This window comes from Myodes glareolus, chromosome 1, assembly GCF_982192425.1.
Source record: "Myodes glareolus chromosome 1, mMyoGla1.1, whole genome shotgun sequence".
NCBI classification, from domain to species: domain Eukaryota; kingdom Metazoa; phylum Chordata; class Mammalia; order Rodentia; family Cricetidae; genus Myodes; species Myodes glareolus.
The window spans coordinates 127,797,063-127,815,803 of record NC_142026.1 but is presented as its reverse complement, the minus strand read 5'-3'; the positions used below and the strand labels follow the sequence as shown (position 1 = coordinate 127,815,803).

At 44.2% G+C, this 18,741-nt stretch overlaps 1 protein-coding gene across 11 annotated transcripts in view; it reads right to left on the bottom strand.

Moving 5' to 3' along the window:
* The window catches only part of Plekhg1 (pleckstrin homology and RhoGEF domain containing G1), a 213,637-nt gene that overhangs the window by 75,723 nt on the left and 119,173 nt on the right, over positions 1 to 18,741 (bottom strand). For 4 of the 11 annotated variants that reach the window (XM_048419742.3, XM_085688166.2, XM_087911942.1 and 1 more), the window contains one exon: positions 4,320 to 4,828. In XM_048419742.3, the coding sequence (XP_048275699.3) occupies positions 4,320 to 4,727 (408 nt within the window). In that variant the 5' untranslated portion in view covers positions 4,728 to 4,828. Of the gene's footprint in view, positions 1 to 4,319; positions 4,832 to 12,754; positions 12,872 to 17,935; positions 18,122 to 18,741 lie in introns of those variants that run through there. The other 7 variants (XM_048419745.3, XM_085688177.2, XM_087911943.1 and 4 more) reach the window with 5 other exon arrangements.

Sequence of the window (18,741 nt, the reverse complement as noted above, 5' to 3'; positions counted from 1 at the left end):
CCCACACAGCCATTTCCACACCCAACAATTCCGCCTTCCCCAAGATCACTGGGTAGCTGAGCCTTGTTAGAAACGCTTGTCCTCCAGGGCAGGGTGTCCCAGAACAAAGGCCATCTCAGATGCCATCTGTCCCAGCCACAGATGCCTTGAAAGGCCCAGAGCACAGCATCTGGGCAGAGCTTGCTACACAAGATCCCCAGGCCTGGCTTTGGTTTTCTTCTTTCATTCTGTACAAACTCGAGAGAAGGGCCATTGTCCCTCTGACAGGTGTGACACCATCAACACCCTTCCCTAAGCTACAACACCAGGCAGAACAGCTTTCCACAAATCTGGAATCAGGCATGGAAATCCCCCTCCGCTCTTCGCCTGTCCTGACACTACCCACACAATTAACAAATACACCATGGGTAGAGGTTGACGCTTGACTCCCTTGTTCAGTCAAAGCCTTTATTCTACTTTCTTCTATCCCCCTCTTTTAAGGCAGCATCTCATGAATTCCAGGCTGGCCTTGAACTCACTATGTAGCCAAGAAGGATCTCGTACTTTGAATTCTCCTCTGCCACCTCTAGAGTGCCAAGATTACAGGCATGGGTAAGCATATCTGGTTTTTATGCAGTGATGCAGCCTGAAACCAGGGCTTCATGCAGTCTATGCACGCACTCTACCTACTGAGTTACAGTTGCCGAGCAAGGCTGAGGGTCCCCAAGGAAGACAGTCTTATGCTTTGACTGGTGAGAGAGAACTGTGTCAATCAGGCCTACTGGGGCATTATTCACAGTGGCCAAGATTTGAAACCAGTCCATAGTCCCATCTACAGAGGAAAAGACAAAGGAAATGCATCATCTACACCAGAGCAGAATAAAATGATGTCACCTGCAGAAAAATGGATTGAACCGGAAGTCATCATGCTAAGTGAAATATCCAGATCAAGAAAGATAAAAATTACATTTTTATATATGCAGGATTAATCTCTCTCTTTCCTCCCCATCTCTCTCTCCTCCCACCTCACACACAGGCATTCACACATGTGAAACTAGAAGAGGGACTATTTGTGGGAGAGAGGGGTACAAGGGAGGGTAATAGGGAGCAAATATAAACAAAGCTGATTATAAAAGTATGAAAATACCATGATGAAACCCATTAGTTTAAATGCTAAGTAGCATATTTTGCACACAGGCCCACTATGTGTAGACCACTATGTAGGCCCTGGGAATTGAACTCAAGTTGTTGGACCCCTCTCACTGGTCCTTACAAACAATATTTCAAGATTGGACTGTTAAAATTTTGGACATTAAGGCTGTAATATTTCTTTTTTTAAAAACATAGATAAAGGTACTTGAAAAGCATTACAAGTCTCTGGTGTATGACAGGAGGAACAGGTTCATGTTAATACTTATTTTATCTACCCCCCCCCCCCCACTAAATGTGTCTTTTTAGATCCTTGGAGATGACCTAATTTGGTACCTCGGAGTTCAAAGATGCCATTTGCAGTGCGGATGCAACTTCCAATTACACAGCATTATATAACATTCTGAACTATTTTAAAATCCACTAAATGGGTAAAAGAGGCTGTGAGCTCTATCTGAGGTCCAATCTCATGGGGCTCGCAAAGGCTTTTTTATAGATCATTTAGAAAGATTAAAAGAATCCTACCTTGCCCAGTCAGTCAAAGACCCATTAAACATGAAAGAGACCCTCTGGCTATGGATTCCCATCTCACCACAAAGTGTATGGCTGGCTATTTTACTTTCAACTTGTTTTCATGTTTATTACCCCATTTCATCGGTGACCGATGACATAGAGGAACCATATATTTGGCTATGGCGACAGCCAAAATCATATCTGCCCTTTCCAAATGTTAAAGATAAAAGCAACAAAGGCGTTGAAGGGAAGGGAGCAGGGAATGAGACAGAGTCACAGTGGTGGATGGGACAGGGGTCCAGAGACGGAGGGAGTGGGTGAAAATGCAAGGGGTAAAATAGCAACGGGGCCGAGAAAACCAGCACACACAGTCCAATGTTCCGAAAGCTTTAGGACTCAGTAAGGACATGTAGATGTCATCATTGCTGAGAAGAGAAAGAAAAATATGGCCTGTGCATTTTGGATAGGTTTAATACAATATCTCTGTACATGGGAAAGAAGGTATTTTCTTTGTCCCTATAAGCGGCTTGTGGAACCCAACCACCCAGGTTTCAAGGTTCCCTTCTTCGAAAGCAGCTAGCTGGGACAAAGCAATCTGCATTCTGTCTCTTAAGTGTCTGTATCTTAAGATACAATGTCTGTATCGATAACGTTCACAAAATCTCACTGTTCCTAAACTCTAGCGACCAAACCTCAGCTGGAGCCATGGAGATTCTGTTCATAACATATGTAGTTAAAACGTACCCCTGACAGTAGCCCATTCGATTGGGAATGCTACTGATTGATAGGAAAGCAGAGTTAAACAAAAGCATAAGTTGGGCTCAGAACGCTGAGACTCTTTCCCGTCTCGTCCTGTCTCTGTGGAGAGAGAGAGTTAACATGTCAGCACAGAGGCAAGCTCACCAGCCTCTGTGGAGAGAGCGTTAATGCATCTGCCGGGGGACAAGGTAGGAACAACTGGATGGCTTTAAACAGTACTGATAGGGTGAAACTTGGGTAGGAAAAACCACCTCTTCCTATCTGGTTTCTCTCATTCATATCTTATTTCTTCTCACCCAAATTTTATCAAGTAGCTTTGACTAAACAAAACCGAGAGTCTTCATGGAATAACAGCTGAGTAACTCAAGATTTCTTTTTTGGTAGATGAATTTTGATGAGGTTTGATTTGAAAAGTTACTAAGAAAACGATAAGAAAAAAGCAAACCGAGCACCAACCGATAACAACTTTACTAACGTTAAGTTTCTGAGAGGTTGTAAAATTGTGGGCAGTTTCACAGGTATTTCTTCTGAAGCATAAATGACATCATGGTGGAAAATTAGAAATTGAGCCACTTTGGTCCATTTGGTGCCACATATTGCTTTGGTTGAACATCAGCTAGCTTTCTATATTTACTGGGAGTGATGTCATAACTGCTTTTAGGATACAGTGTCTGGCTCTGTCATCCATGGAACTCCACACACAATCATGCTTTCAAATTTCTTTTTCTAAGGCTGTAAGCATGTGTGCACTAGGTGCAGAATGTGCTCGTCAGCAAGCATCACACAATATTCTGAATTAGAAAGTCTCAAACAGTAGCTAGCATGGTGGCACACACCTGTAGGTCCCAGACCTTGGGGATTACGGGAAGGGGGTCTAGGAGTTCACGGCCAGGAAAAAAAAATCTAAAACAGACTTTAGTTATACAGAAAGGGGTGGGGGAAGAGAGAGAGAGAGGGAGAGAGAGAGAGAGAGAGAGAGAGAGAGAGAGAGAGAGAGAGAAGGTGTTTGGTGCATCACTAGGCAGCAGCGTGAGTAGCTTTGCAAGGCACAGATTTACCCTAGAAGTACTATTATTTTTAAGAAAGAACTAATATCTAAGCCCTACTTAATCTTTACCCCTGGAAACTGATCTATAATTCACAGTCAAATAATAACTGAATTTTCAGGGGATCTGATCTGGCACATAGGTGAGCTAAAGCTCCAACTGAATAATTTGTATAAAGAATTAATATGGTAATCATTTATGCAAATTATGTAAAAATTGTTCATTATAAATGTGAACAGGAAAGCAAAACAAGACAAGGTCCGGAACTTTTCTCTTCCCCATTTACTCCCTCCCCAAACACCAAGCAACAGAGAGAGAGCCCAGCTCTCTGTTTGGTCAATGCATATATATAGTCAACTGGGGGTCAGGTCCACCCGGCAGGCCCCACACTCCAGGACAGAGAAGTCATAGCCTCTCGTGGGGCGGGGGGCAAGGATCCAGGTAGCAATAGTTTCAGAAACTTGAAGACATACATGGAGAATTGCGATTCAGGTAAGAACAGTTGTGTTCAGAAACATCTAGCATCTACTCACCAAGAAGCTTGGGGCACCCTCTGGCCCCTGCTCCACTAGCTGAGAGGCGCCCTGAGGTCCCAGGTGTGGAATTTAGCAGACAGTGTATTGGTTGAATATGTGCAGTGTCGTTATCATTGCCCTCGACACACAGTTGATTTGCTATGCAACTGTTAACTACTCCATTGACCAGGTGATAGCACTAGGTTTCCCTTAAGTTAAGAATTTGCTTTACTATTCTCCTCTGGCATCATAGAAGACATCGCCCCCACCCCAAACAAGGCCCTTTGCTTTCCTCTATTATTTTGCAAGCCTGTGTCTCCTGCTTGACAATTTTAAAAGCCTTCAGAGTCTGCCTTACCTCCACGATGCTTTTTAGATCTTGCACATAGGTCCTCTCTGTCTCCAGGATTTCCTGTACCACTCTATCCACATAGAGGAGCTTGGGGCTGGTGTCCGAGTCTGCAGTGGTTTGGGGTGTCCCATTCGTGTCCACTCTCCACTGGGTCCTGGGCTGCCTCTCGCTGACCCCATCCATGTTCGGTGGCCCGGAAGGGTTGTCCCTCTGCAGCTCACTGCTGGAAAACGGCCGTGCTGGAACCAGCTCCAGCTTTATGGCCCCAGCTTCTTTATCCTGGTGAAATAAGCCCAAGTGGCTATTTGAAACCAAAGTCATTCTGCTGCCAATGGAGCCATGGCTGTCCCTGGAGGAGGCCGAGGATGAGGTGGAGCTGAAGCTGATGGGTCGGTCACTGTCAGAGAGCTCCATGGCCTTCGGTTCTGGGGACTGGGAAGGTTCAGCTGTGGTCCTTGGATCAGGAACTTGAGTTACAGCTGGCAGCCCTTTCGGTTGCAGCCGGCGATGCCCATCTGCTTCCGTTGCAGAAAGATAGAAAAGACAGAAGAAAGGTCAGTGAGCACCCTCTGCACAGGAGGAGGAAAGGAGGTCAAAACCCACCCCAGGTGTGGAGCATCATTAACAAGAGGCATCAAGTGAGCTCAGAAAGGCAGACTGGGAAAAGGAGGATGCATCCTCTGAGCCAGCTGGAAGGGCAGCCGCAGGCTCTGCCCTAGGCCTTCTCTCCTTGATTTGGCAACTTAACAGCTCACAGAACGAGCCAGGATACCCTAAACTGCATGAAGCAGGACATCCATTGGGTGCTGTTTCTAAATATGAGCACCTGCACTGAATCATGTATGCAGATAGGTCCAGATCTGTGGGCATAAAGGCTCAGCGGGCAGGGCACAAAGAACAGGCAACTTGAATCAACACAACAAATGGTTCTAGTGTGCTGAGAAGGGAGACTAACTCTTACAGAATCTTGAGAAAAGTTGCTTTGGATTTTAAGTCTTCCATTATAATTCTACCATTTCTAAGCAAGGGGCCTGGAGCATGGAGAAGACTCAGTTTAAGTGACATTAGTGACACTGGCTGACGCACACTTCACTCACACACAGCACTGAAGACAGAGCGGTGTGGGCTCTTTCTCTGTCTAATGGGGGCGTGAAAACCAGGCTGAAATAAAAAGACCCACATCCTACCTCAAACTCATCTTTCACCTTAGCCTTTACCTAAAGGCCTTCTTAAAAACTGGCATGCCAGGCCTGCAGGATGGCTCAGCTGGTAAAGACACTTCACACAAAACTTGACCACCTCACTTTGATCCCCAGGATCACAAGAGGGAGGGAGAGAGCTGACTCCTGCCCGCTGTTCCACATCTGAGCTGGCCCAGAAGATGCCTTCAGAGTGCTTATGTGGCATCTCACTGTGTTGTTCTCTCTATAATGCCCATTTGCTCATTCTCTCTCTCTCTCTCTCTCTCTCTCTCTCTCTCTCTCTCTCTCTCTCTCTAATAAATAAATAAATGCATAATTTTATGTCATAGGAACCCTACCTGCCTAAGACAAAAGACAAACACAGCTTTTGTAGTATAGATTAAGTCACAACATCCAGGAGCTATTGGAACAACGCCAAGTCATAAAACAGCGGTTTTAAATTAGGGACTAAGTGACGAGTTGGCATTTATGAGAAAGCACAAGGTGAGACCATCTGCCATGTGGAGAGGTGACAATAGATGTGGCAGAGGAAGATTATCTTGGGTTCAAAAAGGCCAAAGCTGAATTTAAACCTTCCAAAATTATTCTTATGAGACATGCAAGGTTCCATTTTTTTTTTCAGCTGTCAAGGCAGGATCAGTATCCCCTCGCCCCCGTAATTTTGAGATTGTACCTTATGATAAGGGATTTGATCAATGATGAAATTGGCTTCATCTTTGCAGGCCGCCTTACTACCAAAATTCATGCGTAGAATGAATTTTTTCATTTTTGTTTGAAATGGGAGGATTATGCTGGAAAATTTATAATATGACAGATGAATTAAGAATATTGGTCCATGGCATCCCTGAGACAAAGTTTCTCTGTGTAGCACTGGCTGACCTGGAACTCACTCTGTAGACCAGGTTGGCCTCAAACTTAGAGATCCACCTGCCTCTGCCTCCTGAGTGCTGGGATTAAAGGCGTACACCACCACCACCTATGGTCACTTTTGATAGGGATGTAAACTTATTTGGATTTTATAATAAACATCAAACAGCTGGTCCCAATATTTTTGGACTGTAAGTCCTTCAGAACCTCATCCTTTTCCTAGGCTATATGCACAGACAGTATCAGTGCCAGTCCATGAAACAAACATTAGAACTGTGAATGAACACGAAGGCCCTCGTTCTTGTTGACAACCAGGCAGAGGAAGAAACACATAGGAAGTGAAGACACTCAGTAAGGCCGCCACCACATGATATGAGTTTGCTACGGAGTTTTAGAGCTTTTGAAATATGCTTTCTGCTTGCTCTATAACAACTTTATAGCCCATAAAACATGGATTGGTTTGTAGTTAAAATACACTTGACCTAAAAGGCTTGATCCAGCTTGAATGTGGCAAAGATCCAAGAAGTGGCCAGGCATTCAGATCTGCCTGTTGTAGAATGCAGTTGTCAGGGCTCAGAACTGTTGGTAAGGAAACCTAGACTGTGATAGGCTGGGGAGACGGCTCCGAGTGTGAGTGGCTGAGTTTGAACCACCGAGCCCACACAAAGCTTGACACAGTAGTGTGTGTCTGTATCCCTGATGCTCCTATAGTGATATGGAAGGCACAGGCAGAAGAATCTCTGCAAGCAGGTGGCATCCATCATAATTGTGACCCTGATTTTGGTCCCACTGTAGGGAATGGCCACTCTCTTGGGAAATAAGCATCTTTTAAGATCCCAAAGGTCCAACATTGATTTAGGATTAATGTAAGCTGAATATGCTCACGACCCAAGGCCAGGACACCTGGAAAAGCCTAGATCAAACAATCGACCCCCACAGAGGGGAGACAGGCTGGTTTCCAGAGCAAGTCCCTGCTTCCTGACTAGGCAAATGTCAGCCTTCTCTCCGGTCTAGGAAATGGTCTTTAGCATCATTTTCAGGCACTTGGTACTACATCAATGGGATGAGCGACTACAGAGAGACCCATTGCTTCCCCACTACTTCTTTTCTGTTTTCTCTCATTCTAAGACTGGGAGATGAAGGAAGAAGGATTTGGTTTTAGAGTCTAAGTTGTGCTGCTATAGATGGGAACACCTTTGGGGTATTTTCAAAGATGGGCAAAGATGGAATGTGACAGCTAGGTCCACAAATGACTCCTTCTGGGTCGATTTTAAACAGACATGTGAGTGGGCACTGGTCTAAGGATCCTCCTATACCTGGCCACTGAAGTCCCTGAGACCAGCCTATTCTGTATCTGCCTGTTAAATATCGTATCAAACAGAAACGTGCAGATATTTGGTGTCTGCAGGGTTCAGCTAAGCTTACTTGACCAAATACCTTCTGAAACTACCAAAGACAGAAATCAGACATTTCAAATCAGGCCATACAATGGCATGTGATGCGAGGCTGTCCTTGTTAATGAGTAACATTTTTTATGTTGACTCATGGCTTAGAAGGTAATTACAGTTTTCTCATATAAGACAACATGCCTCATAAAAACTGTCTAGTCTTGCTCTCACCGCCCTCAAAATAATTGGAGATTTCTACTGTCTGACCTCTTCTTTCTAATGAAAATCTCCAATGATTAACATTTATCAAACTGTGCTGCTTAACAGAGAAGTCACTAGCTATGTGGGACCAAGGAGCAGTGGAGAAGTTTCAGAACTAAGATGGGCAGTGTGTGTAGAATAAATGCTGAATTTAAATAACAATATAAGACAAAACTATCAAATATTTCTCTAATAATTTCTTGTTGATTATTTTTAGAAATAGTATCTTAGGATAGTGAGATAAATTTACTATCTTATTAAAATTTTACAGGTTTTATTTTACCTTTTAAAATGCCACCACTAGCAAATTTTAAATCCTATGTACAGCTTGGAGGGTATATTTTTAGGAAGGAAAGTTTATATGAAGATCATTTAGATAATTACATTTCAGTCTGCAAATTTAGGACTGGAGAGATGACTTGGTGGTTAAGAACACGTACTGCTCTTGCAGAGGACCTGAGTTCGATTCTCAGCACCCACACTGGCTAGCTCACAACCACTGGAAGTTCAGCTCCAGGGGATCTGATGCCCTCTTTTGGCCACAGAGGGCACCTGCACACACATACACATAACCCTCCACAGACACACATACACACATAATGTGAAATTATGATTAAAAGGCTTAAATTTACCTGTTTATCCGTGGTTATTTAAATAGTAGTGAATGGATGATGCGTGAGACATGCACATGACTATTGTCAGGAGGAAGGAGGGGGGAACTCTCGTACATAAGCAGAGGGAGGGTGGAGTGGCTGGTTTTCCACAGCAAACTGAGCCAGAGAGAAAACTCTGCTCTGGGCAAGAGATTAACGTTTGTATGCCGCTCTGCTATTCTTCCTAGAGCATCATTATCTTCCTAAGTCCCAAGTCGAGGACTAATGTTAGACAGCTTTGGAGAACGCCTCACCAAACGTTGGCTCATGGATCCTCACGTGTAGATCTTTTGACCATTACTACCATGAAACCAGCCAGGTCTACCAACGTGGGGGTCATAGCCACACTCATCCTTGGTGAGCCTGGAGGTAGCTGGGGCAGAAGCACTTGCAAAGGCCTTGATGGCTTGCTGAGTCTGACAACTAGAGGTTGTTAGCTGTTTCATAGCGTCTGCGCACCATTCTCAGCGTCTGCGCACCATTCTCAATGAAGAGGCAGGACTTTCATTTCGCTCCCAACGAGTCTTTGTAGGGGAAGCAATCCCATTCCTTGGCTTCCCTTTATTTGCCTTTAGACTCCCATTATGTTAATTTCTCTCTTTGGGAATGTCACCATCAGAATTGAGAGCACTACCTGCTGCCTCTAACTTGTCTTGTGCCAACTTTAATATACAACTTCCCTGATTTCATGTCACCTGGTGTGCATGCATAAGGTTCCCCAGCCTACAGTTCCCAAGGAGACTGCTATAAGGCAGAGCTGGGACCCTTCCCACCACAGCGGTAGAGGAGGGGCCAGCACACCAGTTTCTGCTCACTGCTATGCTCAAAATCCAGCACTCCACCCAGTTCCTTGAAAGAACTACTACCCAAAGATCTCCATGCCTTCCATATTATTATATTTTATTCAACACCAAGTTCCTGACACCCCAGCTTCACCATAATGATGACCTATTGGCATTGTGATCCAAATAACCCCCTTTTCCTTAAAAATAAATCTACCCTCTTGACAAGTTTTGAAGCATACAACAGTATTATTGCCGGTAGGCCTGTGATGTTCTTATCCATCTTGCATAACTGAGAAGCCAGAGCTGGGAGCCGTACTATATAGCATCTCTCTTTGCTCAGCCCCGGTAACCACCCTTTACTCTTCTCTGCTGTGAGTTTGACTACTTTGGATTTCTTATGTGAATGATATCTTGTAGATACCTGGAAAATGCTTGCCAGCATGGAACAAGTCTTACTCCCTGGAGCTGCCATGCTGGGGGCAGCAAGCAGCAGACATGCTGAGCAGTCCAGGGATGCTCACAAGCCCTGCTATTCTGTCCCAGCCTCTGGAGTGAGAAGCCATCAGCTCATGCATCTGTGTCAAGCTATATAGATATATATGTCTTGATATATAATCTATATATCATAGATATATATGATATATGTCATATATAGATATATGTCTATATATGACATATATCATATATAGATATATGTTTAATATAGTAATCGGACAGAAGACAAATCAGAACCACATGACAGAGTGTCTCCCAAATGTAGCATGATTAATAAAAACCCAGAGATTGATATTGGAATTCAACTTGAAGGTCAGAAAAGCAAAACAACCAGCCACTGGCTCTTCACTCTACCTCAGTCGGAAATGGCAGTCAGGCCTCCAGGAATCTCAGAATGAGACTGTATCTGAGAGCTATCTCTTTCTGTCTTATATTCTTCTCTAGGGCTGGGATTAAAGGTGTTCATCACTACCACCTGGTTTCTATGGTAAACTAGTGTGGCTATTGGAAGTAAAGGTGTGTGTCACCACTGTCTGGTCTGTAAGGTTAACCAGTGGGGCTGTTTTACTCTCTGATCTTCAGGCAAGCTTTATTTATCAAAATACAAATGAAATGCCACTACCATTCCCAGCTCACAGGAACCCTGAGAGGTTATGTATAATTATCCCAGTTTTTAGCCACTGAGGTTTGGGAAGGATCTGAGTTGCAGCAAGATTACCCAAGCAGATTCACTGTCCAAAATTTAAATCTACATCAAAACTGTCTTTAATGTCTGCTGTTAAAATCCTTAAAGTTTATGGTTTCATCATATTTAGAAGATTTTATGAAAAGAAAATAAGAACTAAACCAACCTCAGAGAGCTTAGATAATTGTATTCAGCAGGGTTTGGTGAACTATAGAGCAGAAAGATTAGAGATGAGAAAATAAAGAACACAGCCTAGCTACTTGTCTAGAACACTTGGTATCTGTACTCAACAGACTACACTGTATGTGTGGTGGTGTGTGCTGTATGTGTGTGTGCATGTACATGTGTGTATGCATTTAGTTCCACTACATATACAGACAGAGATCAAGGGGTAGAGCAGAAATTAAATTATGACATGATATTTTTGTCCAGTCTGAGCATGTGTGTGTTTGCTCTGGTTCAATGCCATTTTAGTTGACCACGACTGTTGGTTTCATCCCCTGAAAGTGAGGTAGCTAGACCAGATGGCTTTCCCAGGCCCTGTACAATCTTCTGCATGTGACTTCAACCCTGAAGTAACCAGCAGGTCACTAGCTAACATCCACACTGCTCATATCTAACTGCAGTCAGGCACACGTGCTAACCTCATGCTAACAATGTCCTGTACGGCATTGATGCCAGGATTTAGTCAGTAAAGTTTACCACTGACTTCGCCATAGGCAGACAAGTACATTTCCTGTTAGCATGAAACCACTGGACTCAAGCAGAAAGTGACCAACGGTTACACACATGAGCCTCATCTGGATGGAGCACGCTCTGTCCTCAAACATCTCCGCACAATAGTGAAGGAGGCACAAAGCCAAGTAACATTTTCTTAAAGAAAAAGGAGGAAAAAGGAGAGAATTCCAAAGGGCTAGCAATAACACTCAGAGTAAATAAATCCCTCCCCAAAGCACATTAAACACTTTCTTCATGAAAAGGGAGGGAGGAGAATTGAAATGCCTAACAATAGAGGTCAGAATAAATAAAATCTCTGGAAGGCACAATGTAAAACAATTAAATGTCAGGCTCTCCTATGTCCACAAAGGTCGAGGAATCTGTATATTCAGAATACATGGCTAATGAAAGATGAACGGCTAATAAATGTGAACAATGTGATCTCAGTTTTGAATTTCAGATACTAACTTATTGCTACAAAAAGGATATATTGTAAAATATTAGCATGATTTTTCCCAAGTAGAGATGGAGCTTTTCTCCTTGCCCTGTTTATCTAAAAAATATCTCTCTTCTTCAACAACTGTAGCTTTCAAAATCTCTCCAAATTACTTAAGGACATTAAAACCGCAACCCCCCGTATCAAATATGTAAACATTTCAAATGAAAACAATTTGATTTTCATACACAATACATGATAAATTAAAGTCTATACACCCCTAAAAATGTCAACATCGCCAAGCTGAGATACTCAATAAGACAATAAAAAGTTAGACTCCAGTAGATAGTAACCTCGAATAAAAAGTCAAGCTTCCTCTCCACCCCAGTCATTTCTTAACAAAAGTACTTTCTACCCATAAAACACTCAAACATGAATTGCATTTCCCTTTTCATTTCAGCTGCTGCGAGTCTGAACCGAAGTTGTATCGCTGCAACAGCTAAGCGTGAAGCCTGCAAGCATTCATTTTGTCCCCCAGCTCGGTTGCCAGAACCTTAATAAGAAAAGAAATTAAAGTGTGGAGCACTCAAGGCACACTTGGAAATTTCTCTTCGGAGCAAGAACACGAGCGCTCTAGTGTTCAAACTAACTTTAAGGAGAGACCCAAGTCCTGCGAAACTCCAACAAGACAAAAACCAGTTAATGTGGACGAGGGGGTGGGGTGGCGGTAATTGGGATGAATTCCATTGTCAGATAACTTCGGGGCATGGCGTTTGCGACGGGACGTGTGTGCTGCCTAGAGTCGAGCGTCTGTCCTGGCGCAGTGTTGTAAAGAAAACTCCCTGTGCGGGTTTCTCCCACTTCTGTGGCTGCAGCAGCTTCAGCTGCTCGGAGAGGGAAGGTAAGCGTGTCTTGGCATCAGTTTCCTGGGAACACTTCCACCAGCACCTACCTGTCCTCCACGGAGGTCGAACATGCTGTCTGCCTCCAGCTGGTGCCGTGGCCGCACTGGGCACTCAGTCAGGTAAAACAAGAAGCCTTTACTAGTCTCTGCCGCGTCTTTCCAGTGAAATATCGCATGAGTCAGCTTTTATCTCTCAAACCCAGCACACAAAGGCTTTACAAAAAAACCTGATTTGCAACTTTCTGGCTGCCTTTTCCCCCTCGTGCACAGACCACAGACTTCAGCATCACTGAGGGCCTTAAATGAAACATGACATCATTCAATTGAGAAATAGGACAATAGGCACCACTGTGGGTAAGGCGAAGGCGCACACTTCACTGAGCGACTCCCCACCGCTTCCATTCTTTCATGCACATCAAATGCAACCCACAGTCTGAAAGCTCCTTGCCTTTTACCTTTTGGCTCAGGCAGGCCACGGTTCTCCACAAGCCCCACATTAAAATGAGCGAGATCTTTGGAGGTCAGATGTTTTCAAGTTCACTTCCTGATTTGCAAGCTTGTGTGCAAGTGAATCGCACAACTTTAGCAGAACTTTTAAAGGGGTATCCACGGCTGACACCCAGTTGAGGGCGCCCTGGGTAACCTTGGGCTGCTCGTTAGACATTACTCATTTCAGGGAGCAGAATTACACAGGAATACATTTGTGCTGGACTTTAAACAAGAGCTAAAAAAAATTGTCTGCAGGCAAATGTCTAAAATCATAATGTGTGGGCATTTTTTTTTGGGGGAAACAGTTAAACCCTGTGGTCTTATATTTATAAATGCTAAGTAATAAATACAGAATGATCTAATTCCTGTCTTTCAGTAAATTAGATTTCAAATTATTTGGGATTTTAAATCTCCCTAAGGCTACTTGTCTTTAAGGATACCATATCTCACAAACACACACACATATACACATATGCACACAATAAAATGAAACAAAATGATACATTTATCTTGAGGTAAAGTTTCAATAAAGGTTTATGTTTATGTATTTAAACCCAAGACTGGATTCTGCTGATCTGTAGATGCCTTAAATTTAACGATCTAAAAGGATCAGACACTTTCCAATGCACATTCCACTGAAAGCGAAGGCTTCAACTGTGGTTATGAAAACCAGCATCCACAGATCATCTTTAACACAGCAATTTCTATCACGTCTATGAGGTGATTTGAAGCTAACAGCATAATAAGATAATTTGTTTTAATGCCTATTTGCTTGGGATGAGCCTGAGCCTACGCAGGCCTCTTCCCTTGGCCCTTCAGAGGGCAATGCAAGTGTGGGAGACACGGTGTTGCCATGATGACTCTCTCACATCCCCCAGATTGATGGGGATCCTTCGTCTAGGAGGCCTGGGATGAAGCTCCCCACCCCCTAGACTGTGGGAACAGTCTTACCTTTCCTTCTGACCACCTTCTGTCCTCATCAGCACCCCACACCAGTGCCCAGATGCACCCTCTTTTCCACTTTTCCCCCTTTGCCTCCATCTCCCAAGTTTCCATCTAACTCCACAGTCAACCCCATTCCAGCACGGGTTCTACTGGTCAAACAGATACTATGCTCACAGGCACTGCAGTCTCAATATCTAATCATTTTCTCTCTTCTCTCCCCTCCGTAAACTTTCACAGCCGGAGGAGGTAGGCAACCTTCCCATACTGCAGATTTTAAGCTCCTACACAGACTCAAATACACAGAGGTGCTTACTGGCTCGTATGAATTCTGTGCATATCCTCAGATATCGGATTAACTACTTTTATCTTCTAATAAAATGTTTCTGCCCTTGGATCCTCCCCTCCCCAAACGTGCTGCTGAGTTTGTTTTGTTTTGTTTGAATATGTATGAGAGATGCCATAGTGTTACAAGGAAACACTGCAGTCTAGCTGCTCTGTGTGTGGCCAGCAGGCAGTTTGCTACATTTACCCACGGGACAAATGATGACCCTGCAGGACAGATCAGAAGTGACGGTACAGGCCAGGTGACTCCTATGAGACAGTCATGTGCTAGGTTATAGGCAATTCCTGTTTTCTGAAGATCACCAACTTGGACAAACACCTCTCACATCAGTTACCCTCAAGTAACTGAAGCCAACTGCATCAAGAGATTGAAGGACTGTGGATCGGAGTTCTTAAATTAGAAGTTTCTTCCCTCAGACTAGGACACACACACACACACACACACACACACATTTTGTATCTTTGTATACAAAATGTATACAAAGATACATTTTGTATCTTTGTATTTATCCGAGTACCACAATTTTTGCAAAAATGATTAACAAATGCATAGCACAGAGGGCCAAAGGACAATTAACAGCGGGGCGGAAAAGAAGGGGGAGGAAAAGAAAAATCACATCTTAAAAGCCAGGGGCATTTCACACTCCCCCCTCCTGTTTTCTTACAGCCCAGCTGGGCTCCACTGGAACTCTACAATGATTTTGCATTCCAGCCCTTCTCAGCGCACACACCACTTAACCAGACAGGTAGCAGCTCTCAGAAGGCTATCTTTCCACCTTCTGTGCATACAGCAGGGAAAGGCCTCTGTGCTGACACACCGAAGATACCAGGACTGTTGTCCTTGTCAGTTTTCCTGCCCAAGTCACTCACCAGTGCTGCCACGAGGTAAAGAGACAGTTCTTGCTCAGCAAACTTTTTCTCCAAACACAGCGAGCTTGGTCACATGTAAATACACATGTGTCCTCTCTAGTGGATAAAGACACATTGCTGCAAAGCAGCCCTTTTCAATTCTCTGCCAGCCCTGGTTATACAACCAAGAGAAGGGGACCTTTCCCACTTTGTCTTCTGGAATGGGGAACTGAAGCACGGGAGACTCACACACCTAAACCTAGCAATAGCAACAGAATGCAAGCTAGCAAGAAAGAAAAACTTACGGTCTGAAAGTCAGTAGGGTGAGAAAGTCTCTACCAGTGATAAACTAAAACCCTCCCTAGGGTCCGCTATAGTCTAGCACCCCACCACAGGCTGACTATGTCTTGCCTAAATCTTAGGATCAGTAGGGTTTCAGAATTCTTTGGATTTCGAAATATTTGTATATACATTAATCTATCTATCTTTGGCATGGGGCACAAGTTGATACATGCACTTCTTTACGTAGCATATACACCTGTGTGCACAGATTGACGTTAATTTCAGACAACATTTGCCACACTGTGGTGCATGAAATGAAGTTTTGTGATCTGGAATTTTCCGTTTGTGACTTCACGTACTCCAAATGTTTTCAGCTCTTGTGGTTTTCTGGTTTCACCGCCAGATTTCAGATTAGGGGTGCATAACCTGTGTTAGAAATTCACTCCTGGGCTAGGGAGATGGCTCTGTCAGTAAAGTGTTTGCTTTGCAAGCATGAGGACCGAGTTCAGTCCCCAGAACCCACAGACACACACGTTATCTTCGTGGTGACGATGAGCTGGAAGGAGGAGGAGGCTGGTGGATTCCCACACTTCACTGGCCAGCTACCCTGGCCCTCTTGGTGAAGTTTCAGGCCAAACAAAAGGTGAAAGGTATCTGGGAAATGACAGCCAATGTGGTCCTCTGACATCCCCTGCATATGAACTCATACAGGAACATACACATAGACACATACATTAAAAAAACACATCAAGTCTTTCTTGGTATAGGTAAAAGTCATAAGTGAGAACTGGGAAGAACCCCCTGGAAGGACCATCAGGTCATTGCCCTTGGGCCACGAATCAGCTTGCCCATTCTTCTAAGAACTATCATGGGGTATTAGGAAAGAGACCACAATGGTTTGGTGTAGTTGTGTTGGGATAACGAAAGGGAGAATGCGGGCAACACTGCGGTAGGAGCTTCAAGAAGGCCACATTGAGACACTTCGGCAACTCTGAAGCCAGCCAACAGCACCAAGAAGCTAGACATTGGATGCCCCAGAGATGGTAGAAGAGGAGGTGGCATGTGTTGGGGGACGCAAGAAAGGGGTTTGGTCTCAAATCATACAGGATCAGACCAATTTAGAAAGTTGCATTATAGTTTTAGATATAGAAGTGCTGGGAATTTCAGGAGATGGTTAAAAGCGTCTGCCATGGTCTCTACGGAAAGCAGAGCCGCTGAATGTTGGGGAGGCTTTCGATTGGTTTTAGATATTGCCATTATGTTCCATTTTCTAAGACAACGGGCAAGCCAACTTTTTCTGATACACAGGCTTTCACAAAACAGTCCCAACTTATGTTTAGTCTATTAGAACTTTTCCTTTGGCACAGAGGCAAAGTAGACAGTGTTACATTTTCTGAGTGCATCACAGGAGGACAAAAAGGAAGAGAGAGAGAGAGAGAGAGAGAGAGAGAGAGAGAGAGAGAGAGAGAGAGAGAGAGAGAGAAACACCAAGGTCAATGGTGTATTCCAGCCCACATCTGCTAAGGCTCCCTTCGAGGGACACACAGACTTGCTTCCAAGAGTCAATGGTAATGAACAAATACCCTCTGCCCTGCAGATACCAATGGAAAATCGATACACGCGCTGCCTACATTCTAAGCCCAGAAAACATCACTAGCGACAAATGTGCCTTATGGTGGTTACACAGGTGCTTGACAGCATCCCTGGTCAAAGAGGCTGACCCGACAATTTTCTTTTCAAAGGGTTATTTGTAAAGCGAAATGAATTCAAGGGCATCCTACTTTGTTTCTACCAATTTAGAAAGTATTTACTCTCTGCAGAAGACACAGCGGTTTAAGGTGGAAGTTAAGCATTTGACTATCAGAGAAATATGAGTTATCTCTGTTTGCAACTGGAGGACAATTTCTACCAAGAGAAACTGAATCACACACACTAGTCACTCACGTCAATCAACGGAAAAGCCTAGTTTCTCCTCCAGGCCTGTGCTTCACGCTGCACTACATGTAAGACCTGAGGAATGATCATAAGAATCTGAGCCAACAGCTCCGCAGCTGACAGTAGTGGCGCACACCTTTAATTCCAGCACTGAGGAGACAGAGGCGGGTGGATCTCTGAGTTCAAGGCCAACCTGGTCTACAGAACAAGTTCCAGGACAGCCAGGGCCACACAGTGAAACTGTCTTTAAAAAACAAGCAAAAGCAAAAAACAAAAATACAAAACAACAAAAACAAAGAAAAAAGAATCTAAGCAAAAAAAAAAAAATAATAATACACAGCACTCACTCCCCCCACCCCAAAAACCCCACAGGTTTGTACAACCCACCCTCCCAATTCATTTAGAATTCATATTCCTACCATGGTCAGTCATGCAGGGAATTGGGTGAGCCAACCTGACTCCAGACTCAAATCTTGCCCTGATGCAGGTCTTCCTCTGCCCGCTCATGTCTCTGTGCTCAGGACAAGCCTGAGCTCTCTGCGGCACCCTCCTTTGGTTAGAACATTGGCCTTTGTTCTCCAGAGCAGCCAAATCAAGCCTTGGCTATTTCTGAACTGAGCAGCTTTTAGATAGCGAGCAAGCAAATATGTTACAAATAGCTTCTTGCTTTCAACCACCTATCAGTCCCATCTTTAAGGACACCCAGGAGGACTCTGTGCAAAGCACAATGGAAGAATCATCCCTGCAGAACGTAGCTGGCTTTGAGACACACACCTCCCCTCCCCAGGAGATAACACACATCACATCCATTCCTAGCCAGAGGCATGCCGTACTGTCTATACATTCGCGAACACTGCCACAATGCACTTGGATTTGAGGAGGGACTTGGGTGTGCAGCTGAAACCCCACCGTTCTACTTCTGGAACTCTAATAAAGAAGAACACTTCCAGCTTCAGAGCAACTGTCATCTTCACACCCCAGCAGAATAAGCCACCCCCGTTTACTAGCTTTCCCCTCTCCTTGCCAGCACAGCTCCCTGGGTGCACTGGGGTGACCGGAAGACTTGAGGCCAGCTGTTTCCAGCTGTTGCACAGTCCCAGATGATGGTGGCTTCAGAGGCAGTTATCAAAGCATCAGAGGGGAGGGTATACCGTTGCAGGGAGACACTGACAAACAGCTTGGGACCAATTTAA